The 25311-nt window shown below is 40.2% G+C and overlaps 2 protein-coding genes across 2 annotated transcripts; one reads left to right on the top strand and one right to left on the bottom strand.

The window, feature by feature from the left end:
* The first annotated feature begins 11345 nt into the window (after positions 1-11345).
* On the top strand, positions 11346-12284 carry LOC131397482 (olfactory receptor 6Z7-like). Its single transcript, XM_058530432.1, has one exon. It carries the CDS (start codon positions 11346-11348, stop codon positions 12282-12284), a length of 939 nt encoding a protein of 312 aa, XP_058386415.1.
* Positions 12285-23420: 11136 nt separating this feature from the next.
* Positions 23421-24359, bottom strand: LOC131397481 (olfactory receptor 6Z7). Its single transcript, XM_058530431.1, has one exon. It carries the CDS (start codon positions 24357-24359, stop codon positions 23421-23423), a length of 939 nt encoding a protein of 312 aa, XP_058386414.1.
* Positions 24360-25311: the final 952 nt, after the last annotated feature.

The raw sequence follows: 25311 nt of genomic DNA, 5'->3' as shown, positions 1-25311 counted from the left end.
CCTCTTCAGGACCACTTTTCAGAGTCAGGAGCTGTTGATGTCAGTTTTTGCAGAGAGTCTATGTGCAAATATGTGGTGCAGGTCTCTGATATTTTTCTGGAGAACCATAATTTTTCCTCCTTCAGTCATGGTGGTGCTGATTTCACCTCTCTGTCCAAGAAAAGGCACATGACCAAGCATTCAATCCCTGCTCACAATTATTTGGGAGTGGTGGACAAATGAACCTAATTTGAGTCAACTAGAGTGTATCAGTCAGCAATCACCACAAGAATGCTGTGTAACGAATCACCCTAAAATGTAGTTTTTTAAAACATGTTATTTATTCTCATGGATCTTGCATCAGCTGAGGGTTAGCTAATCTAGGCTGGGGTCCTCTGGGTGGTTCTTCTGATCTTAGCTGGGTTTGCTCATGCAAATGAGCATTGACAGATGCAGGCTTGGCTTAGCTGGAGGACACTCTGGTCCACATGTCCTGCTGGGTCCAGAGGGTTAGCTCATGCATCATTTTTCCCATTGCAATAACTGAGCGAGAAGGCCCAATTGTGCAATGGATTTTTAAAGCTTTGGTCACATCACACCCAATAATATCTCATTGGCCAATGCAAGTCACTTGGCCAAATCCAAAGATGGGGGGCAAGGAAGTAAACTCTGTCTCTTTGTGGGAGGAATGGTGAAGTTATACGTGACATCAATAGAGGGAGGAGTGAGGAATTTGAGACATTAGAATCTACTTGAGAGAGCCAGACACTGCGATTTTTGTTCATACTCCTCTTTGTCCGTAGACTTGGAGCTGTGAAGGCGTAAGCTTGTAGGTGCCAGCAACTATCTGGCCTTTAACAGGGGAATTCCTCCTTGATAATGGAGTCAGTGCAAAGGAAATCAGAACCAGTGGTGGGAAAGGGAAAGATGTTGAGTTTGTTGAGTTTCTGGATCCAGCCATGCCTGTAGTCTGTTCTACCCTCGGGAAGTCCTCTTATGTGAACCAATAAACCCACTTTTTACTTAAGCCAGTTTGGGTTGGTGTTCTTTCTCTTTCAGTGACCAGATTTACTGATTTCGTCTCTAATAACTATCCTGATAAATTAATTAATATATTTATTCTCTCAAGCTCTTAAGAATATTTTTTTGAATATGGGTAAGTGTATCAGAGGAGAAGTTCCTTCCCTTCAGCTTATAGACTATCTTTGAAGGGATCTGGTTTTCCTAGAAGACAGACCTGGAAATGAATAGTCACTCTTTGTTTTCTTGGTTGTATGGGACTTGACTTCCCTGAGCCTCAGCTTTCCTATCTGTGAAGTGTGAATGGTAACCTTATCTACCACACTGGGTGCTAACATTAAATGAAGAGATGTGTGGAAGCACCTAGCACAGTGCTTGGAAGACAGTAGGTGTTCAATTGATGGTTTCCATTCATTATTCCCATAGCCGTTCTCATAGATTAAAAACCCCAAGACTCTATCTTCAGGAGGAAACAGTCACTAGTATTCCCAGGAGGCTGGGATTGGCACTGGGAGACTTGGAATTCAGGTGTGGAACCACATCGCTTGATGTGGGTTGTTTGACAAGTCTCTTCACCTGTGAGGCTCAATTTCATCCTCTATAAACAGGAAAGGATGTGAGGAATAGCTCCTGCTCTGCCTGCGACCACCCAGGATTACCACAGAGATCTAATGGGACAATCAGTATAAAAATACAACTACTGCACAAGGCTGAATGGGTTTATGTGCTTTGTAATCAAACCAGGTCTGCCAAACTTTCCATCTCTCCTAGGTGATTGCTCCTCAATTCAGCATCAAACAACAAATGTGTGTTGAAGACAAACTGTGTGTCGGGCACTTCTCCAGACCCTCAGGATGCTGTGGTGAATAAGACGACATAGTCTGTGTCCCCATGAGCTTTCAGGAGTGAGCAGCATTTTCTTAAAATGTGGTTCAAAAACACCTGGAGTGGTTGTGAAGCATGAAGATGCCTGGGCTTCACACCTGATCTACCAAATCATAAAATCTAAGAACACAGCCCAGGAATGTGTATTTAGAAAAAGTGCCCCACATGATTCCAATGTAAAGTCAAGCCGGAGATCTACTGGTCTAGCATATACCTCATTAGAAAGGAAAGAACAAAGAAGGGCAACACAACAATCCAAATACAGATACTAAAGGGAAGATGGTCTGTAATGTAACCAAACTCCGTCTTTCCTATCTTGAAACTCTGAGGTCTTCACCACTGAAATCTGCTTACTCTACTTCTGTGAGACAATTATGACCAAGACTAGGATCCTCAGTTCTTGGAATATATCACTTGGAATATAGAAGTGGTCATCTGGCCATGAGCCCAGTGTCCAGTACCACTGGGGAGAGGAAGAGGTAAAATGCTGAGCCTCCAGGTATCCACTAGACCACAGCCTTCCTCAACCATGGGGCATCTCTCATGGACGTCCGTTGTTTTTCCTGCCCAGCACCCATTCCCCCTTCTTTAGGTAACTGCACCCGGATTTGTCTTCGGGAAGCTACATCTGCCCTGTTCCCTACAACCTTCTGTCTTTGGCAGTTTTGATTGTAGGGTTCCTCTACGCCCTCACCGTGTAGAGGGTATTAATCCCCAAACTAAGCCAATCCAGGACTTCCTCCTTGGAATTGGATTATTGAGTGAAACAAGGACTGAAAATGGAGCTGAATTTTCTCTATGGTGGGCCTGGTACTTTGTCATCTGCTTTACCAAAACTGCCCTGGTCCATGATCCTGGAAAATATGGTCCTTCAACAGTGCCATATACTCCAACAACTTTCTTTATTGGCTTAAGTAACACAGTGTTAGCTTCTCTTTTTAGCAACCAAAGGACTTAAAATGATACAGCACCAGCCTCAATTTTCCTGCCCGACACTACAGTTCTCTGTTTGGCCTGGACCCAGGGGTTGCCAAGGTCACTTTCCAGCACTCTCCTCTAGAGGGTATCCTTGGGTATTTGGACTTGTAACCGTTGCTTCAGGTTCTACTTGAAAACATGACCCAGTGGCTCCTGACTTTGAGAGCCTTATGACCTCATAAACCTTGACTTTGGAACCCTAATGCCTAGCTCAGACCTTCCAACAACCAAAGAATGCAAAATTTCCCCAAAACCTTTGGGACACTTGGTTCCAGGCCACTACCCTCCCAGATCCCTCCTCTTACCTTCTATCTCCCCCACCCCTGTATGTATGGTGAGAAAGCCTTCCAAAGTTAGGGTTATTTTCTATGAGACTGGGAACTTTCTAGGAAGTGGGAAGCAGAGCCTCCCACCCCTCACCCGCATCATCAAACTTTCCTGGAGTATTCACTATGGGTCAAGCCCTGTGCTTGCTTCTGTGGATACAGAAATAAAAGACAAGTTTTCTCTTCTGAAATAATTCTATTTAGTTGAGGACACATAAGATTAAAAAATTATAATTCAATGTGAAGGGTGTTATAGTAGTACACTGGGCCATTATCATCAGCACTGGGATGGGGATGAACCAGTATGTATTGAGTATCTACGAAGTGTCAATTACCGTGCTGGATGTGTGACACATATTTGCTAATATCATTTTCTAATAGATGTCTTGGCTTTATACCTGTCTCGTGGTAATAATAATATTGCTTCCATGCGGGAAGAATTTAATTTACACAGAGATGAAAGACTTAAATGCATTAACTAATTTTATCCTCTAATAACCCTGAGAGGAAGGAAGGTTATCTAATTTTGTAGGGAGATTCAGAGACACAGAAACGCATCAGAGTCCTACAGCTATTGAGATTTGGGTCAAGAGCTGAATATCAAGCCTGTCAAGCTCCAAGTCTCCAGAACGTTCTTCTAACCTCTTTTGGAGGGTGAATGTGTAACCAACATTCACCAATCCCTTACCATGGTTCCAGAAGTAATTCTACCTTACCACATTGCTTTTATCAGAGGAGGGAAAAAATTCTGTGTGGCTAGAGAAAAGAGAGGTTAATAAATATTTCTCAAAGACTGTGAAGTTTGATTTAAAACTTAAAAAATGAATGGATTTCATTGTGAGAAAGGGCAATCTCTGTCAGACAGAACAGTTTGGGTAAAGTTCCTTAGGAGTCAATGTACTTTGGGTTTCTGGATGTTTGTATGATCAAGGATAAAGGTGTGGAAGGATTCATAAAAATATCTTAACGTTAGATATAAAGGATATATTAATTTTAATTGTGGCAAAATATACATAACAAAATTTACCGTTGTAACCATTTTTAAGTGTACAGTTCTCTGGCATTAAGTACATTCACATTGTTGTGCAACTATCATAACCATTTGTCTTCGGAACTCTTTTCATCTTGAAAAATGGAAGCTCTGTACCCATTAAACACTAGGTCCTCATTCCTCTCTCCCCCAGCCCCTGGCAGCCAACATTTTACTTTATTTCTGTATGAATTTGTCTCCTCTAGGTACTTCATATAACTGGTATCACACAGTATTTGTCTTTTTTGTCACTGGCTTATTTCACTTAGTACAATGTCTTCAAGGTTCATCTGTGTTGTAGCACATGTCAGAATTTCCTTCCTTTTCAAGGCTGACTATATTCCATTCTATGTATATACCACATTTTGTTTATTCCTTCCTCCGTCCGTGTACACTTAGATTGCTCCCATCTTTTGGCTATTGTGAATAATACTGCAATGAACACAAATGTACTGATATCTGTTCCTGCCCCTACTTTCAATGGGAAGCACTTTCTTAGCCTCCAATCTCTACTAGAATGCCCTTTCCTGTTGTCCTTAGACACGTTAGTTCTTCTCAGAATAAGTTATGAACATGTGTTTCCTTGTTAACGTGTTCCATAAAACCCAACTGATCCACCAAAGGCAGGAGCAGTTTCCCACTCATCTTTATATCCCAGACTCCAAACACAAGACCAGGCATTTGTGAAGAAATCAGTCCATGCATGATGGCCTGAACTAAGGGTGGCTATGAGGCTCCTCCTCCCATTAAGCCTCTTCAGAGCATCAATAAAAGAGTTTTCCACTTCACCTCTTCTCCAAATCCACAGAGACCAGGGGAGGTCTCTGAGGTCCAGAGCTCCAGCTTAAGATTGCCTCCCTGCCTCCTTCTACTGTGAAGATAGTCAACTCAGCAACTCAGAGCATCCAGAACAGTGGAGAGAAAGAAGGGTAGGGTGGATATCTCATTCAGGACCAGGAACAGCTCCTTCCAACATGGACTGAAAGATAATTCTTCCATGCCTTGGCATCTCCCCTTTCAGGCAGGAGCTAAATCCACCTGGGCATCTGAGCCTCTTCCAGGTACAGCATCAGCAAAAAAGGATCTGTACCTGTTGACCTTCAACCATCAAATGAGGAAAACAAATGTTATTCTTTGGGGGTGAAGACAAAGAACAACAGAAAGAAACTTTCGTTTATAGAATACCCAAGGCATACCAGGTACCGACTCTAAATATTTTAAAGATAGTAACTGATTTAACCTTCACTTAGTAGTTATGTCCATATTGTATATTAATTCACATGGCATAAGTAGGTCAAATGGCTTCCTGAAGGCAACACAATTAGTATGGAGAAATAACTTGTTTCTCATGTCTGTCTAACTTCAAAGTCTTTGTTTTTAACCACTATGTTCCACCATCTCAAAGAAGGCTTGCATTTAGTAGCTACTATTATATGGAATTTATTAATTCTAAGGGAATAACAGTTACTCCTACATTACAGAATAGGCAAAGGAGGATAATATGGATTAAGTAACTTAGAGTTACACTGCTTGAAAGTTCTTAAACATTTTGAGGCTACAACCTAGGTTCATTCATGTCCATATATCCACCACTCTTGGCACACTGCTTCTTTGCACAAAGCCCTTACTTAAAAATATTTGTGAGATGGAGTAGAATTAAAGACTTTACCAACCAAGAGTCTGTTTTCTCATGAGAGAAAGTCTGAATTTTGTTCAGGACAGCAGGATTCAAACCTACTTCTGTATAACTCTGAGCCCAAGCTTTAACCACCACACTATGTTGCCCTGTTCTTATAGTGGAGAAATTATGTAATTCAAGGGAGAGATGATTATCTATGTTTTTGAATAACATAAAGCTGAGGCATGAATAGATTAAGTAGAATGCTCAAAGCAACAGATATAGAAAGCATTATGGCCCAAATTCCTCTGGGGAGCAGGAACAAAAGTTCTTATTCACTACCATATCTCCTTCAAACCTAGCATAGCTGTTAGCAAATAATTCATGGGTAATGAATATTTTTGAGATGGAATAGTCTCTGAATATCTAGTTCTGGGATTCAGGATGCTAATGTGACCCTTTGGGGTGCAGGTATTGGTTTTACTACAGTTTATCCAAGGATATGTTGGTTCATCTGAAGTCCTAAGTTAGGAAAGGTAACTCCAAAAGGATTCATGAAGGATGTGAGTATTGAGCGAAGGTGGATGGGAGAATAATGAAGATCAGAGGCAGAATCACAAATGAGGGGAAGGAAGAAATCTCAGTGGAGGGAAAGACGTAGGGAGAGTGGAGGATGAGGAGGTCTTCTCCAGAACAAAGGAGACCTCCACCAACCATTACTAAACGTGGACTGGCGAGGACTCCTTTTTAATATTGAAGACATGAGGAACCGGAAACTGATAAGGTGAGGGTTCTTGTTTAAGACTGCAGAGAGATTACCACCAGTAGCCAAACCCAACTTCCTGGGAAGACCATGTTCAGTACCAAGGACCATCCCGCCAGCCAGGACTGATGCTCAGCTAGTGAAGAGACCTTTTTTGTGTGTGTGTGTGAGGAAGATCAGCCCTGAGCTAACATCCATGCTAATCCTCCTCTTTTTGCTGAGGAAGACCGGCTCTGAGCTAACATCTATTGCCAATCCTCCTCCTTCTTCCCCCCAAAGCCCCAGTAGATAGTTGTATGTCATAGTTGCACATCCTTCTAGTTGCTGTATGTGGGACGCGGCCTCAGCACGGCCAGAGAAGCTGTGCATGGGTGCATGCCCAGGATCCCAACCCAGGCCACCAGTAGCGGAGCGCACGCACTTAACTGCTAAGCCACGGGGCTGGCCCATAGTGAAGAGACCTTTACAGGGACAAAAGATAGATCCACCCAACCTGGACTGACGCTGGCGTGAACATTGATAAAAGTCTGAGGTTTTAGAACCACCAACTACATATGACTGTATTTTTTATTTAATCCTCCCAATAATCCTATGAGGAAAAATGGAAATAACCCCATTGTACTGATTCAGAAACTGAGGCTCAGAAAGATGCAAGGAGTCCAAAGTCGCATCACTGAGATGAAGTATACCTGGACCTTGGACTGGTGTCTGATTCAAGAGACTGTGAAGAGTTGACTGGACTTACTCCTGGAAGTGTTTATTGTAGTACAAGTTCTATTTAACGGCTGAGAAAACGGGTTGGTGGATTCACATTCCTGAGTATCACTTTCTTAATCTGTATAGTAAGTGTAGTAATGTACACAACATTTGTATGTCCCAAGGACTAAGTTAGCTCATCTTCCTTATGCCTTTGTACAGAACCTTAAGATCAAACATTTCCCAACATCTACAAATCTGGCTTCTCAGATTCTCTGCAACTAGAAAAAAATAATAGCAACAATTCTTTCAGGCATGAAGTTCCACAAGGTTCCTGCTTAGATATCTTGAAAGGCCGTCTCTCAAAGCACCTTCCATCTCTAATGTTCTTGTGCAGAACAGGCATCTTTATTCTAAAACTTTGGCAGATATTGCCTTTTCTCATTAGTTTATTCAATTCAATACGTTAAAATGTGAAGTGGAAACTCTACTAGAAATAAAGATAGAAAAAGTCGTTAGAAGATGTGGAGAAAAGGTGGGATGTGGATTCACAGATACCTCAGTTTGCATCCCAGGTCTAGTAGTCATTGCTCTGCATCTTGGGAAAGTTGCTTATTTCTCTGGGCTTGATTTATCTCTGAAAAATTGGAATAGTAATAGCATCTTCATGGAGGTTTGTGAGACTTGAGAAAAGCATGGAATGCATTTAGCACAATCTGTGGGGTGCAGAAAGAGCTTAACACATAGTAATTATTATTACTACCACTGTGATTATTACTTGGCACTTAGAATGCTGATTGTTATAATATTCAGAAAGGGTGGCTGCACATGTGTATTAGAATAATTTTGTTTTGTTCCCATTTCCTTTTTTGTCCATATGACTTTGGGCAGATTGTTTTTACTTTCTGACCTTCAGTCATCCTCCTAGTAAAATAAGGATAATGATAGCATTTTTTACAGGGTCCTTGAGACAACTGAATAAAATAACTTATAAAACCCCTGGCACAGCACCTGTAAAATTAAGAAAACGACTTGAGAAACCCTAGGATCATTGCTGCATTTTTAGTTGTGGCAAATAACTGTAAAAATCCTACGTTCCCAAAGCTTCGTGTGCACTGGTCCTTGGATACCCCTCCATCCTCATCTCCTGGTCTTCTTGCTCCTGAGCCCAGCTTGAAAGACCTCCTCATGAGCCATGGTACCCGCCATTCCCTTCTCATCTTGTGGTCTTTGCACTTGTTATTCCCTCCGTTCACAATGCTGCTCCGCTCAACTCTGCACGTTTCTGGACGCTTCTCGTCTTCCAAATCTGCATTCAAGTATCATCGCCTCAGAGTCACTTCCATCATGGCCAGAACAAATGTAGTCAGTCACCACCCTCCCCATCTCAGTCTCTGGAATTATGTTAGAGTTTAGATTTTGTTTAATAAAGTCTATTTCCACCTATACACTCTGAGCCCTATTGGAAGAGATGCATTACCATCAAGTGCCCAGCACACTCTTTTCTCTATCAGATGGTGTTAGAAGTTCTACTTCACAAGAGTTTTTGTGAGGAATAAATGAGTTAATGTATGGATGTTCTTAGCATTGGGCCTGGTACACAGGAAGTGCTCAATAAATGTTGGAGAATGTGCCCACAGACATTGGTGTTTCTTAAATGAATCCAAAGCCCTCATCATGCCCTCCCTGAATCCACATTACATACAGGATGAAGCCCAAATGCGTTGTTGTCTTTGTATTCAAGCTCTTTGCTGTTACAGTCCTCCCATTGATGTGTTATTTTCATCAAAATGAAATCATTATACCAGGCACTGTGCTAGGATCTGGAAATTAACAGACAAATCAGGTCTACTCTGAGATCTTTATGATGTATTGGGGGAGCTGAGGAGATCTCTAGTGTGGAACTGTTTGTTTTGCTGCATCTACACAAGATGCAGCTATTAAGAGGGATGAGGTCAGCTCCGTGATTATATGGGATTAGTTTCAAGATATTCAAGATATTCATCTCAAATCTTTCACTAATAATGCTTCAAGATATATTATTAGTGAAAGATTTGAGATGAATAAAGCATATCTAGTATGCTACTCTTTACGTGTACCAAGGGCCATGTACCTATACACGAGAGTGTTCACAGGAGCTATCTCTGGAAGTACTCCCAGGAGACACTCTGGTGGTTTTCTTGGTGGGGAGGAGGGGGTGGTGGCTAATGGACAAGGTGTGAAGGATAAGAATGACATTTACTTGATTTTTTTTTTACCTGTAAATGTGTTATCTGATAAGAAAAAGGCATGAAATAAAGTGCCTATTACTTATGAGAATGGAGAGAGAGAGATTAATTCCTACTCTCTCTGTTTGCAGGTAGGAAAGTTGAACAGAGGGCTATCAGATCATCTAGGGATCTTGGGCCTAAATATGTTAGCTGAATTTTTTATATCATCTTGGAGTTGGTCCCGGAGAGAATGGCCAAATGGGGTTGTGTATTTGTTTTCCATTCATGGGATCTCTTGATCTTGTGCAAAGCAGTTATCGTTATGGAGAGGGGTCCTGGAAGGCTTGGTTCTAGAGATATGGTTGAAGGATTTGGACATGTCGACTGGAGAAGTGAGCACGTTATTGCTAAGAATCCAATATGCCAATATGTGAGAATCTGGGTGAATATGGAGTATATCTCTTGTGGTGCTTCAGAGGACACTTGCTATTCACTTGCCCTGCATGCCTTCCCTGTCTATTTCCATGATGGGCGTCTGTCAGCTCATTATACCTCCAATAATTTTAGCTTCAGTAGCCTTCAACTCCCTATCTCAAGGCCATTTATGCATTTCTTCGTAACTCTAACCCCTTCTGAAATTCCTTGTTTTTTTATTGATTTGCTTGTTCATTGTCTCTCTTTCTCACAAGAAGTCAGCTCACTACAGACAGGGACTGTCTTTGTGTGTTCACCCATGTACTCCCAGTGTCTAGTGTATAAAGGGAAGCTCAACAAATGTCATTGAATGAATTCTGTGAATGATACTCTATAGTCAGAAGGACTCTCTAGTTGGGTTATTTGTTAGCTCTTTACTCTCCCCTCTACTTCTCAGGCATAGAAGATTTTTCAGGGTTGATTGTGATGATGTGGGGCAATGGAATTAAACATCACTGAAGTCTGATCCAGCTGTTTGCTTCCTGGCTGTGTGGTCTTCGGCAAGTGAATTTACCTGTTTGAGCTCTGCACCTGCTTTGTGGCACAGAACCAAAGAAGATAACCAGGTTTTGTGATGCATAGTAGGAATTATAGAAGTGTTAATTATGAATTATAGAAATTTTAATCATGAGATCATGTGCCCCAATCTACATTAATAATTTCCTTTGTGAACTTCAACTTTCTGAAATGTATCAATGGGGAAATAATGCCTATGTCTGAATATGATTACAAAGATTGGGTACAACAAATGACATTTCCAACATTTGCTGACAGCCATCTCATTTTTTGAGGGAATTCCTCCCTCTCTGTGCTTCTGGAATGTTATCATTGGCGACCTATAGTCTAATACAATTCTTGAAATAAATTCGTGTTAAGAGAAGAGGAAGATTTTTGAATAAGAAAGCTGACAGTCTTGCTCTACTCCAGAATTATAGAATACTCCTAAATTCCTGTGTGGAGCATAAAAAGAAAGAAAAAGTAACAAACAAAAAGTGCTTTTCTTCAGAACCAAAACAACAATAATTCTAATTTTTCATTCGTTATTGCAATTGGCCATTCATTGCTTTATTTATTATAACAACCTGATGGAAGGCAAGTGTTATTCTCTCAATTTTCAGGCAGTAGAATTGTTTCTATGAGGACACAGATTTACTAAGAAGACCGACTAGAGTAAAGACAATGATCTCATGTTCAGAGTTTGTCTCATGAATCCACATCATCTCTCTCTATAACAGTCAATTTCCAACAGAAGTTCGGCTAGCCAAATCCCTAGGGTCTCCAGGCACTGTGAACATCCTCTCGATATTTTTTTTACTACTGTGTCTCTGCAGGAACCAGAATGTCAACAAACTTTGTCTCTACACAGATGGAGAGGTCCCTGGAGTTGACAAACATGACCAGAGTCCAGCACTTTGTCTTGTTGGGTTTGTCCACAAGGCCAGACATAAGGGATGTCCTGTTTGCCGCCTTCTTGACCTTCTACCTGCTCATCCTCCTGGAGAACACGCTCATCATCTACCTCATCTGCAGTCACAGTGAGCTCCACAAGCCCATGTACTTCTTCCTGGGCAACCTGAGCTGCCTGGAGATGTGCTACGTGTCAGTGACCATGCCCAGCCTGCTCGTGGGGCTGTGGACTGGACCCTACCTTATCTCCTTCACAGCCTGCATGATCCAACTCTTCTTCTTTGTCTCCCTAATCTGTACTGAGTGCACCCTCCTGGCCTCCACGGCCTATGACCGCTATGTGGCCATCTGCTGCCCACTCCACTACCCACTGCTCATGAGGCCCCAGGTCTGCCTGGGCTTAGCCTTGTCCTCATGGCTTGGTGGGATGCTGGTCTCAGCAGTCAAGACAACATGCATTGCCACCTTGTCCTACTGTGGCCCCAATGTTCTCAATCAATTTTTCTGTGATGTCTCCCCTCTGCTCAACCTGTCTTGCACCCACGTGGCCCTGACAGAGCTGGTAGATTTCATCTCTGCCATCGTCATCTTCTGTGGAACACTGCTGGTAGCCTTGGCCTCCTACTCAGCCATTGGGGTGGCCGTGCTCCGCATGCCTTCAGCTGCTGCCCGACACAAGGCCCTCTCCACCTGCGCCTCGCACCTGGTTGTGGTGGGCATCTTCTACTCAGCAGCCCTCTTCATCTATTGTCACCCCAGCCGTGTCAAATCCATGGACCTAAACAAGGTGCTGTCGGTCATCTACGCAGTGGCCACGCCCATGTGCAACCCCATCATCTACTGCCTGCGGAACAAGGAGGTCCACGCAGTGCTGCAGAAAACTCTCCACTGGCCTTGATCTTGGTCTTGGATAATGGGGCCTCTCATCTTCAGACTGAAACTCTTTCATGGCCATGAAACACCACAAATAATACTGAAAGGCAAATCAAAAACTGAAGAACTATATTTCCCACATGATATACAATAAGTTCACATCAATCAATAACAAAATCTGAATTACCCATGAGAAAAATGAGCAGTGTCCATGAGAAAGCGAGTCATCAAAGATGAATGGTAAATGACTGGTAACTCACATGACAAGATGCTCAATTTTGCTAGTAAACCAAGAAATGCAAATCTAACAATTCCATCGTCTTATTCCTAGAAGACCGACAAATGTTTATCAAATGTGTCTATAAGTTCCCACAAGTAGAGATAGTTAATATGTACAAGGATATTTATTGTGTCTTTGTAATGATAAAAAATCATAAACAGTCTACATGTTGATCAAAAGTGAATGGATTAAATATGTTGTATTACATTCATTCTGAGATAAACATTGGGCTATGAAATAAAAGAAATAGATTTTTATGATTGACATGGAAATATGGCTGAGATATATGTGTTCAATAAAACATCAAGACAAACAACTATGGATTTCTTTATTTTTATTTTTTTTTATTGACTTTGAATTCTGATACAATTTCACACTTACAGAAAGTTTCAGGAACACATCAAACTCCGATATACCTTTATGTATTGTCACAAACCGTTTATATTTTGCCTCATTTGCTTATCATATTCTCTCCTTCTCTCTCTCTCTCACACACACACAATTATTTATTACTTTTTATAATTTATTTGAGAGTAGATTAGAGATATTGTGCCCTCTCAGTCACATATCCTTTACTGTTTATTTCCTAAGAACAAGAACATTATTTTACAGTTTGGAACTCAGGAAAATAACTGACAAATTTCTAACCCACACCTCTTTGAAATCAACCCTACTAACTAGAGCTCAGTATTCATTTTCACCTCTTTGTTTTTGTTTTGTTTTGTTTTGAGGTGGAAGGTAGACCCTGAGCTAACATCCATTGCCAATCTTCCTCTTTTTGCTGAGGAAGATTGGCTCTGAGTTAACATCTTTGCCCATCTTCCTCTATTTTGTATATGGGATGCTGCAACAGCATGGCTTGATGAGCAGTGCATAGGTCCATGCCGGGGATCAGAACCTGTGAACCCCAGGCCGCCAAAGCAGAGCGCATGAACTTAACCACTACACCACCAGGCCATCCCCCTATTTTCACCTCTTTTTATGTAAAAATTTTTATACTGTGAAATGCACAAATCTTAGGTGTTAAAGTCAACATTTTTTGAAGAATGTGTATGCCCACACACTTATCAATATACAGGACATTTATTTATTATTTATTTTATTGTGCTCCTTCTCTGTAAATTCTCCTGCCAGAGGTCATCACTGTTCTGACTTTTCCGTGGATTAGTTCTTGCCTGTTCTAGAACTTTACATAAATGGAGTCCAGAGTATATAATCTTTTATGTATGACCTCTTTTGTTCAGCATGAGACATCCATATTTTTGTGTGTATCAGTAATCCATCCCCTTTTATTGCTAATAGTATTCTGATGCATAATATATTACATTTGTTTATCCATCCACCTGTTGATGGAAGTTTGGGTTGTTTGTCGTTTTTGGCAATTATCAATAAAGCTGCTATGATCCTTTGTCTATAAGTCTTTTGTGGGCATGTTTTCATTTCTCTTGGATAAACACCTAAGAGTAGAATTATGGGGTTAAGGGATGGGTGTGTGTTTAACATTATAAGAAACTATCAAAACATATCCTTAAGCATTTATACAGTTTTATATCCTCATGAGCAGTGTATAAGCGTTCTGGTTGCTCCACCTTCTCATCACTTAATGTTGTCAGTCCTTAATTTTAGCCATTCTAATATGTGTGTAAGGATATCTCATTGTGGATTTAATTTGCATTTCTCTCATGACTAGTGTTATTGAACACTTTTTCATGTACTTACGGGTCGTTAGTAAATCTTTTATTATTGAGTTGTAGGAGTTCTTTATATATTCTGCATACGTGCCCTTGGTAAGGTAAATGTTTTGTTAATATTTTTTTTCAATCAGTGCTTTGCCTATTCATTTACTTTACAGCGCCTTTTAATAAACAGAAGCTTTAAATTTTGATGAAGTCTAAATGATCAATATTTAAATGTACAGTTGTTGTTTTTACATCCTAAGAAAAGTTTGCCTATTTCCTGGTCACAAATATAGTCTCTGTTTTCTCCTTTATGGTTTATAGTTTTAGCTTTTTCATTTGTGTGTATAATGCAACTCAAAATAATTTTTGCGTATGGTGTACCCAGTTTTACCATAATCGTTGTTGAAAAGACTCTTCTATTGAATTGCATTGGCATCTTTGTAAAAAATCAGGTTGAACATATAAATGTGGGTCTATTTCTAAACTCTTTATTTTACTTTATATGGATCTATTTGTTTTTTTTGTCTCACCAATGTGACATTGTCTTGATTACTGTAGCATTATTGTAAGAATTAAAGTCAGGAATTTCAAGTTCTCCAAATTTGTTCTATTTCAAGATAGTTTAGGCTCTTCTAAGTGTTTTGAATTCTGTATAAATTTTAGAACCACCTTTTTATTTCTATAAAAAATTCCTGCTTAGATTACAATTATGATTGCATTGAATATAGAGGTCAGTTTGGAGACAGTTGACATTTTGGACAATATTGAGTCTTCGAATCCATGAATATGGTATGCCTTTCCATTTATTTAGCATTTTTAATCTTTCTGTCAGTATTGTTTTAGACTTTTCACTGTGGGGGTCAAGCATATTTTTCATTAAATTTATCCCCATGTATTTAGTGATTTTGGTGCTATTGTCTATTTGTTTTGTAAATTTTATTTTCCAACTGTTACATCTAGTATTTAGAAACGAAATTGATTTTTGTGCATTTGTCTTGTATCCTACGATCTTGATAAACTCATTTGTTAGCTCTAATATGTGTTTTGTAGATTCTCTAGGATTTTCTATGTAAATAGTCATGTTATCTGCAAATAATGATCGTTTTCCTTCTCCCTTTCAAATTTTTATATCTTTTATTTCTCTCTCCTTGCATTATTCTGTATTTTGTACCTCCACACCTATGAGCTGCACTTATGTGATGCTGAGTGGGTTCCTGTGGGGCTTCTTCTGCTGTGATGTTAAAGGTGCCCCTGGTCAAGTTGAAAGAGATATGTAGCATAGATCAGAGATGAGGTGGTCTCCAATTAAACCCATGTGGAGACCATCAAAGTCTCTAGCAGTGGCTTGCATAAGAAGTGAGTCTAAAAGGATCTTAAAGGGCAACACAAGCAGTGTGCAACATGCTGCTGTAACAAATTATCCCAAATCACAGCACCTCAACACGACCACGGTTTATTTCTCATTTGCATCATAATTCAGTGCAGCTGGACAAGGGGTGTTCTATTCCCTGCAATTGTCCGGAGACCCGGGGTTTTTCCTTATTGCAATTGTCATCTTCTAGAGCCTTGGAGTTCTCCATTTAATATTTTCTCTCCAGACAAGTAAAGAGGAAGAGAGAGAGAAAGAGAATTAGAATGAGGCATCGTCCAAAGTTTGAAGGGCCAAGCCTGGCATTTATATACATCACTGCTGCCCACTCTTCATGGGCCAGACTTAGTCACATGGTCATCCTGATATGCAAGGGATGCTGAGAGATGTACTTTCGCAGCATGCCAAGGAGGAAGAGCTCTCCTGATTCTGCCACATCATGATAAGCACGCAAATACATATTGAAACAACGATGTCATTTTTCACCTGTGAGTTGTAAAAAATTGAAAAAATTTAGGAAAATCAGTATAGTTAAGGAGATGTAAAACAAACATTCTCACATGTCTTCTATGGGAATGTAAACCAGTGCCAATTTTTCAGACGGAAATTATATAGTATGTATAAGAAGTTTAAATGCATATTGATCCATTAGTTCCACTTCCTTAAATGTATATTATAGGCATATTGCTATCCGTGGGCAAACATAAGTGTACCAGGGCATCTACTCCAGCAGTGCTTATAGTAGCAAAAACTGGAAAACTATTCATTAATAAAGGACTTGTTAAATACATTATGGTCCATTCCTTGGAAACTTGACATCAGGCCATCCCTCTTCCAGACTCTTCTTCCTTCCACCACTGCCCTTGCATCGGACATTTCTCTATGGTTCATGATGAAGTATTCCAAAGTTAAAACTCACATTGAAGAAAAACCTTCTAGGAGTCAGAGCCCAGGTCTTAGGTTTTTTTCTCCCAAATCAACAAACATTTCATTACAAAGAATACAGAAATAAAAGACAGAGTCCGTTCTCTGATGAGGTCACAGTTTAGTGGTGAGATAAAAAAGTAAGTAGTTATAATGAAGGTAATAAGAGCTATATTAGTGTCAGGAGCCAAGAAGTTTTTAGACTGAAAGAAAAGAAAAATTAACATTCATTGGCTGCCTACTGTATGTCCATTACTGTGCTAGATCTGTACACATCTCTATAAACTTAATTTTTACATCATCTCTGAGAAGTTTATGTGATCCCCATTTTACAGGTTTTCATAATAACAATAGCTACCACCTACTGAGTACCTAATAGGTACTAGGGATTGTGAAAGGTGAATTGAATAGTTTATAGGTATTGAATAATTAATCTTTATGAAACAATCACAGGTGAGTTTCATCATCACCATTTTATAGATGGAAACACAGAGGCTCAGGGGGCCAAAGTCACACAGCATTTGAATGGCAAATCAGGAATTGAAATTCAGGTTCTCATGCTCCAAATTCCAAGAACATTTCTCCAACTTGGTTTGGAGGCCAGGCATTCAACCAAATTTCTAGGTAACTGCTGGGGATCATGCCATTTCCACTCCAGCCCACTGTTATCTCAGAGGGGTAAAAGGGTTAACTCTTGGTATCTGGAAAATAAAGAAGTGGGTGAAAGCTTCTCTAAGTAGGTAGAATTGAGGGGTGAATTAAATTTCATTTGGATGGGAAGGGAAAGGACAGCCTGGGCAAAAGAACTGTATGGGCATAAATGTGCAAAATGCACTGTTTTGTGTATATGTGTATGAGTATAGGAAAAGGTATGAAAGTATACACATGATTGTGTTACAGTATTTTATCATTGGTTCTCTCAAAAGATGGGAGAGGCGGACGACATACCGGAGAGGATTTGGATCATACCATTAGCTCAAAAATATTTTGTACTGTTTACTGACTGCAGCATAACGTGGACTGATGGTTTTACTGTTTCTGAAAAAATGCTATGCTAGAGTTATGGGCACATTTCTTTTAAATATATCTATTTTATTTGATTGTACAAAAGAGAAAAAGAGTAAAATTTAATTTTATAGTGCTCTCTCCAAATTTGCATTGGGCATTGGGCAAGAATAGAGAGAAGACCTATTTGGTGGAGAGTCCAGGGCATAAACAGGAAAAGATATATTGTGTGTATAGAATGCCTATTGTTGAATGCTAACTTAGGGAGCTAGAATATCCAGCCAACAATGGGGAAAGGTTATTTTAATTTTGTATTTGAGCTGGAAGAATGATCTATCTGTTTCTTGTCTTATATCAAACAAAGATAGTCTTGTAACACTTCTGAGAGACTGAGCTGAGACATCCCTTCTACAATAAGTCTTCCCAAATCTCCAGGTTTCCCTCCTCTGAAAATCCACATGTTCCTCATCTTTTACTATAATATGTTATAAATGTCTGCTTTGGGGTCGATATACCGCAGTATTATGGGAGCAACTTGACAGCTGGAATTACTTCTCATTCAGCTTTGCAATTCCAGTATCCAACACAAATCTTGACACCTATTAGGGGTCCCAACTGCATGAGAACTGCCTTGGAACCGGTGTTACCTTTGAGTCACCATTCCAAGCCCCAGTACACTTTCATGAAAAGTTTTCACTTCAATTTTTCCTCTAAATCCACAGAGATTAGGACAGCCCTCTAAGGTCCATCTCTTAGATTTAAACTGGCCCTTCTGCTTGCATCTGGCTGTAAAAACAGAATTCTCTTGGCAGCTCAGAGAACACAGAGGTGGAGAAATGAGGAGTGGCAGTTGAGAGTTCATTGCTCAGGACCAAAGACAACTTCTTCCAAACATTTCTGAGGTCCTTGAACTCACTGGCCAGTTCTTCAAGTCACTGGCATCTTCACTGATGTCCAGGGGCAGAAACTGAATAATTTTGGCACCCAGAGTCTCCTTTAGGAAGGAAAAGCAAGATCTGTCTCACTTTAGCTGATAGGTAAGAAAACAAGATGACTTGATTTGGGAAAGAAAGAAAAGAAAACCAGAAAAGTCCTCTCTCCTATTAGATGCCTATGGATGCTAGACACTACTTGGGTGCCATAGAGACTGTTTTGGATTTAATCCCCATGACAGCCTGAAGAAGTCAGGATTATTATCTCCATAATGGGGATGAAGACATGAGGCTCAGAAGGCCAGAGCCCTTGTCTAAGTCAGAGAGATAGCCCAGGCTAGAATCAGTTTTTGTCTGATTCCAAAGCCCTTCTCTTAACTTGAATGACAGTATACTTTAAACTGAGGTACATAAATAAATGTACGAGGTCAATACTAGCATTAAAAGTCACAGGGCATAGAACATGAGAGAAAATATCAAAGAGACTCACATAAAGTAAGGGTAAGTGTGTTTTTTTTGTTAAATTTATGTTTTATTTGTGTATGTGGTGCTTGTATGTGTGTGTCATTGTGACTGGGCCACAATGTGAAATGTATTTCTTATTGTGGGCCATGGTAAAAATGCTTGACGGCCACTGAACTATATCATACTGCATCTAAATTGACCAGTACATAGAACACAGGCAATAAATGAAAGCTATCATTATATAGTATATTTTTTTGATTCCCGATGGAAATAGTAGTACTAACGTAAGTAACAGGTAACTCAGGCCTAGAAAGACTAAGGATCTTACTCCTGGTTACACGGCTAGCAAGCTGCTGGTCATAAAGTTTTCTATGAAGGCAAAAACTAAGTCAACCATAACCACATCTCAGTCCCTCGGTGCAATTCAAGTGTGACAAATGTTTGTGGAACAGGCTCAAAATCTTTGAAGCATCCCCACAGAATCCAGTACCTTTTAACATACACTTATCAGTTCTTCAGCAGACTAATCAGGGGCATTTTAGGGCATATCAGAGAGGAAAGATAACCCCAAGGAGTCTTCGTGAAGAAGTTAAGTCAAGAACAGGGGTACATAGAAGGGAAAGAAGAGCAGAAGCAGATGAGGGATAAAGCAGGTCAGAGAAGAAAGGAAGTCCAGCGGAGGAGGGCAAGTCCATGGCAGGAGGCTGTGGCAGGAATTCATTTTCAGGACCAAGGACAGCGCCTTGGCCGCCTTGTTCAGGACCAAGGACAGCCCAACCACCCAGGTGACCTTGTTCAGCGCTAACAACATGCACCCCAAACAGACAGAAGATGACCTGATAAGAGGTTTAAGCAACAACTTTGAGCCTCACTGTGCTCATGCAAAAAATGAGGTATTGTGCCAAAATACCAAGATGAAAGTTTCCACCAAGAATATATCTACCTTCTTGGGTTAAACTGCATGTCTATAATTTTAAATAACACTAACAACAACAGCAAATAATTTATTGCATTCATTTATTCAACATTTTTTCATCTGTTACTTGAAGGGGACTGTCTTAATGATCTCATCTATCTTTGCCTAAACCAATAGACTCGGAAGGAATAATCATTTTTTCTTAATTTGGACGTATTGAGAATTAAGCATTTTCAAGGGGGAAAATTTACTAAAACAATCGAGGGAGAAGGCATTAAAGCATGCGAGAAAAAATATAGTATTTGGATTAAAAGGGATCTTCGTACTCATACTCGATGTGTGAATTGGGTCATGTTTTAAAGAGGGGAGGGTACATATACATACAAGTGCATGAATATGCTGGCAGTATTTCTGGAAGAACCCTCAATAAGCTGATAACAGTTGTTACCTCTGAGGAAGAGAGAATGATGCTGGAGTGGGAAAAGTCACTTTTAAATTTTATGTTCAAAATTAACATACACAAAGTTGACTTTTTTGCTGTACAGTTATATGAATTTTAACACATGAAGCTATTTTTATAAGTGGCTTTTGTATAAATGATGAGTAGATGAAAAAGAAAATGAGATATTCGCAAAAGTGGAGATGCTGGTTCAAAGTGTAGGCAATAGATGATAGATGATACCAGGTTGCTCTGCAAGAAGGCCCTAACAATTTATGCTACGACCAACAATCTATGAGAGAGAGTGCCCACTTTCCCAAAGCTACCTCAGCTCTAGGTGTCAACAATCATTTGAATTTTTCCTGATCTGATAGAACGATGGTATAACTTATCATACTTAGCATTTCTCCTGAGTACCAAGGATATTTCTTAGATTCATTGGTCATTTGCATTATCTCATCTATAAATTGGCATTTATAACTGCCTTCCCTACACTGACATACATATATTTTGAAAACAGGGTATTGAATGTTTTGAGAAATAGTTTGACAGTTCTTTAAAAAGTTAAATACAGAGTTGCCATATGACCCAGCAATCCCACTCCGAGGCATATACCCAAGAAAAATGAAAACATGTATCTACACAAAAAGTTGTATACAAATGTTTGCAGCAGCATTATTCTTACTAGCTAAAATGTGGAAACAATTAAGATATCCAACAATTGATGAGTGGATAAAGAATACATGGTATAATATATGACAAACCCACAGCTAATATCATCCTCAATGGTGAAAAAATGAAAGCTATCCCTCTAAGAACAGGAACCAGACAAGGATGCCCACTGTCACCACTCCTATTTAACACAGTACTGGAAGTCCTAGCCAGAGCAGTCAGGCAAGAGAAAGAAATAAAAGGGATCCAAATTGGAAAGGAAGAAGTGAAACTGTCACTATTTGCAGATGACATGATTTTACATATAGAAAACCCTGAAGAATCCACCAGAAAACTTTTAGAAGTAATAAACGAATATGGTAAAGTTGCAGGATACAAAATCAACATACAAAAATCAGTTGCATTTCTGTACACTAACAATGAAGTAGCAGAAAGAGAAATTAAGAATACCATCCCATTTACAATTGCAACAAAAAGAATAAAATACCTAGGAATAAACTTAACCAAAGAGGTGAAAGATCTGTACACCGAAAACTATAAAACATTTCTGAAAGAAATTGAAGAAGACACAAAGAAATGGAAAGATATTCCATGCTCTTGGATTGGAAGAATTAACATAGTTAAGATGTCCATACTTCCTAAAGCCATCTATAGATTCAATGCAATCCCTATCAAAGTTCCAACAACATTTTTCACAGAAATAGAACAAAGAATCCTAAAATTTATATGAAACAAAAAAAGACCCCAAATAGCTAAAGGAATCCTGAGAAAAAAGAACAAAGCTGGAGGTATCACACTCCCTGATTTCAAAATATACTACAGAGATATAGTAACCAAAACAGCATGATACTGGCACAAAAACAGACACCCAGATCAATGGAATAGAATCGAAAGCCCAGAAATAAACCCACACATCTATGGACAGCTAATCTTTGACAAAGGAGCCGAGAACATACAATGGGGAAAAGAAAGTCTCTTCAACAAATGGTGTTGGGAAAACTGGATAGCCACGTGCAAAAAAATGAAAGTAGACCCTTACATTACACCATACACAAAAATTAACTCCAAATGGATTAAAGACTTGAATATAAGACCTGAAACTATGAAACTTCTAGAAGAAAACATAGGCAGTACGCTCTTCGACATCGGTCTTAGCAACGTCTTTTCAAACACCACGTCTGACCGGGCAAGAGAAACAACAGAAGAAATAAACCAATGGGACTACAGCAAACTAAAAAGCTTCTGCACAGCAAAGGAAACCATCAACAAAACAAAAAGACAACCTAACAATTAGGAGAAGATATTTGCAAACCATACATCTGATAAGGGCTTAATCTCCAAAATATATAAAGAACTCATGCATCTCAACAACAAAAAAACTAACAACCCAATTAAAAAATGGGCAAAAGACCTGAACAGACATTTCTCCAAAGAAGATATACAGATGGCCAACAGACACATGAAAAGATGTTCAAAATCACTAACTATCAGGGAAATGCAAATCAAAACTACAATGAGATATCACCTCACACCCATCAGAATAGCTATAATTAACAAGACAGGAAACAACATGTGTTGGAGAGGATGTGGAGAGAAGGGAACTTTCATACACTGCTGGTGGGAGTGCAAACTGGTGCAGCCACTATGGAAAACAGTATGGAGATTCCTCAAAAAATCAAGGATAGAACTACCATATGATCCAGCTATTCCACTGCTGGGTGTTTATCCAAAGAACTTGAAAACACCAATTTGTAAAGGTACGTGCACCCCTGTGTTCATTGCAGCATTATTCACAATAGCCAAGACTTGGAAGCAACCTAAGTGCCCATCAAAGGACGAATGGATAAAGAAGCTGTGGTATATATACACAATGGAATACTATTCAGCCATCACAAACGATGAAATCTAGCCATTTGTGACAACATGGATGGACATTGAGCATATAATGCAAAGTGAAATAAGTCAGAGGGAGAAGGTCAAATACCGTATGATTTCCTTCATTAAGTAATAGATAATAACAACAATAAACAAACACATAGGGACAGAAAAAAAAAACAATACATGGTATATCTATACAATGGAATATTATTCAGCCATAAAAAGGAATGAAGTACTGATACAAATTGCAACATGTATGAACCTCAAAAATATTATACTAAGTGAAAGAAGCCACACAAAATGCCACTTATTATATGATTCCATTTATGTGAACTGTCCAAAACAGATAAATCCATTGAGACAGAAAGATTATTGGTTTCTTAGGGCTAGGGGGTGGGGGATTTGCAGTGACTTCTAATATGTATGGGTTTCTTTTGGTTGTGATGAAAATTTTCTGGAATTGGATAGTGATGATGGTTGCGCAACTTTGTGAATATACTAAAAACCACTGAATTGCACATTTTTGAAGGGGTGCGTCTCAATAAAACTGTAAAGTATTGATAACTTGAGGTCTCCCCCATGCCCTGGTCAGCTGATCAGCTTCAGGACCAGTGTAGAGTTCTTTGGAAAGCTGCCTGGACCTCCTTGTTCCGCAGGCAGTAGATGACAGGATTGCACGTGGGCGTGACCACTGTGTAGATGACAGACAATACCTTGTTGAAATCCATGGCTTCTATGCGGCTGGGACGGGCATAGATGAATAGAGTGGCTGAGTAGAAGATGCCCACCACTACCAGGTGGGAGGCACAGGTAGAGAAGGCTTTGTAGCGGGCAGTGGCTGATGGCATGTGGAGCACAGCCCTACCAATGGCCACATAGGAGGCTATGGCCACGAGGAGGGAACCCCAGAGGATGACGATGGCAGAGATGAAGTCCACCAGCTCTGTCAGGGCCACGTGGGTGCAGGACAAGTTGAGCAGAGGGGAGACATCACAGAAGAAGTGATTGAGGACATTGGGGCCACAGTAGGACAGGCTGGCAATGCATGCTGTTTTGACCACTGAGACCAGCAGCCCACCAAGCCATGAAGTCATGGCCAAGCCCAGGCAAACCTGGGGCCTCATGAACAGTGGGTAGTGGAGTGGGCGACATATGGCCACATAGCGGTCATAGGCCATGGAGGCCAGGAGGGTGCACTCTGTGCAGATGAGGGAGATGAATAAGAAGAGTTGGGTCATGCAGGCTGTGAAGGGCACATGGCAGGGTCCAGTCCACAGCCCCATGAGCAGGCTGGGCATGGTCACTGACACGTAGCACATCTCCAGGCAGCTCAGGTTGCCCAGGAAGAAGTACATGGGCTTGTGGAGCTCACTGCGACTGCAGATGAGGTAGATGATGAGCGTGTTCTCCAGGAGGGTCAGCAGGTAGAAAGTCAGGAAGACGGCAAACAGGACATCCCTTATGTCTGGCCTTGTGGACAAACCCAGCAAGACAAACTCCTGAACTCTGGTCATGTTGCACAGCTCTAGTGACCTCTCCATCCAAGAACAAAACGCATCTACAAAATATTTTGCAAATATATCTTTCTACACCTTGCCTTACCCTAGATCCAAGCCATTATCTCACTTGAGTAAATGACATAACCTCTTGCCTGGTTTCTCTGCTTCCATCCTTGCCCTCTACAGTCCATCTTTCTTCACATAGCAGCTAGTGGGGTCTTTCAAAATCATAGATAATATAGGGTCACTCCTCTGCTTAAAACTCTTGGCAGATTCCCCATTATTCTTAGAATAAACATCATGTTCCTTATCATGGCCTTCAATAGTTTTCAATGTCTTATCCTCATATCAACCTTCCTTGGAAATCCTCTGTCAAACCTTGTGTCATTTTCTATTGCTGTATCCCACTACTTCCTTTCAGAGAGATTGTTATTATTTTAAATTACTTGTGTGTTTGTTCAGTTATTCAATGTCTCTCCAACTGGACTGTGCACCTCCTGATGGGGTCTGTCTCACTCAGAACTCTCTCCTCAGTACCTAGCAAAGGGGCACATTGCCTGGTAAGTTGTAGGTACTCAATACATGTTTATTCAAGGCGTGGTGGATGAAAGTTAGATTTCCAAGCATCACACTTCTCAGTAGGTGAAACAATAAACCATAGGGGATGTTGGCTGGGAGCATCGGGACTCTTCCTAGGTGACCTTCTCTTCGATCTCTGACAGTTGTCGATTTGGAAGGGGGTCAATGATACGTGGTTGGAAGGACACTCACCTTGGGGTCAGAAATCCTGCCTTATCTACATGTTACAATCTTTAGCACACTGCTTGATTTATGCAAGTCTTAGTTTTTTTTTCCTCTGTGAAATGGAGAGAATGATATTGGTTCCCATGAGATGCTGTGGAGATTACATAAGAAAATTAAAAGGAAAGTTCTAGGGGCCAGCCCCGTGGCGTAGCAGTTGAGTGTGCACACTCCGCTGCTGGCAGCCCAGGTT

This window comes from Diceros bicornis, chromosome 34 (assembly GCF_020826845.1).
Source record: "Diceros bicornis minor isolate mBicDic1 chromosome 34, mDicBic1.mat.cur, whole genome shotgun sequence".
NCBI lineage: Eukaryota > Metazoa > Chordata > Mammalia > Perissodactyla > Rhinocerotidae > Diceros > Diceros bicornis.
The sequence above is the reverse complement of the archived record's forward strand: the minus strand, read 5'-3'. Positions and strand labels throughout refer to the sequence as shown.

Coding starts and splice junctions, on each gene's coding strand:
- LOC131397482 (XM_058530432.1), top strand. CDS start 11,346: ATGGAGAGGTCCCTGGAGTTGACAAACATGACCAGAGTCCAGCACTTT.
- LOC131397481 (XM_058530431.1), bottom strand. CDS start 24,359: ATGGAGAGGTCACTAGAGCTGTGCAACATGACCAGAGTTCAGGAGTTT.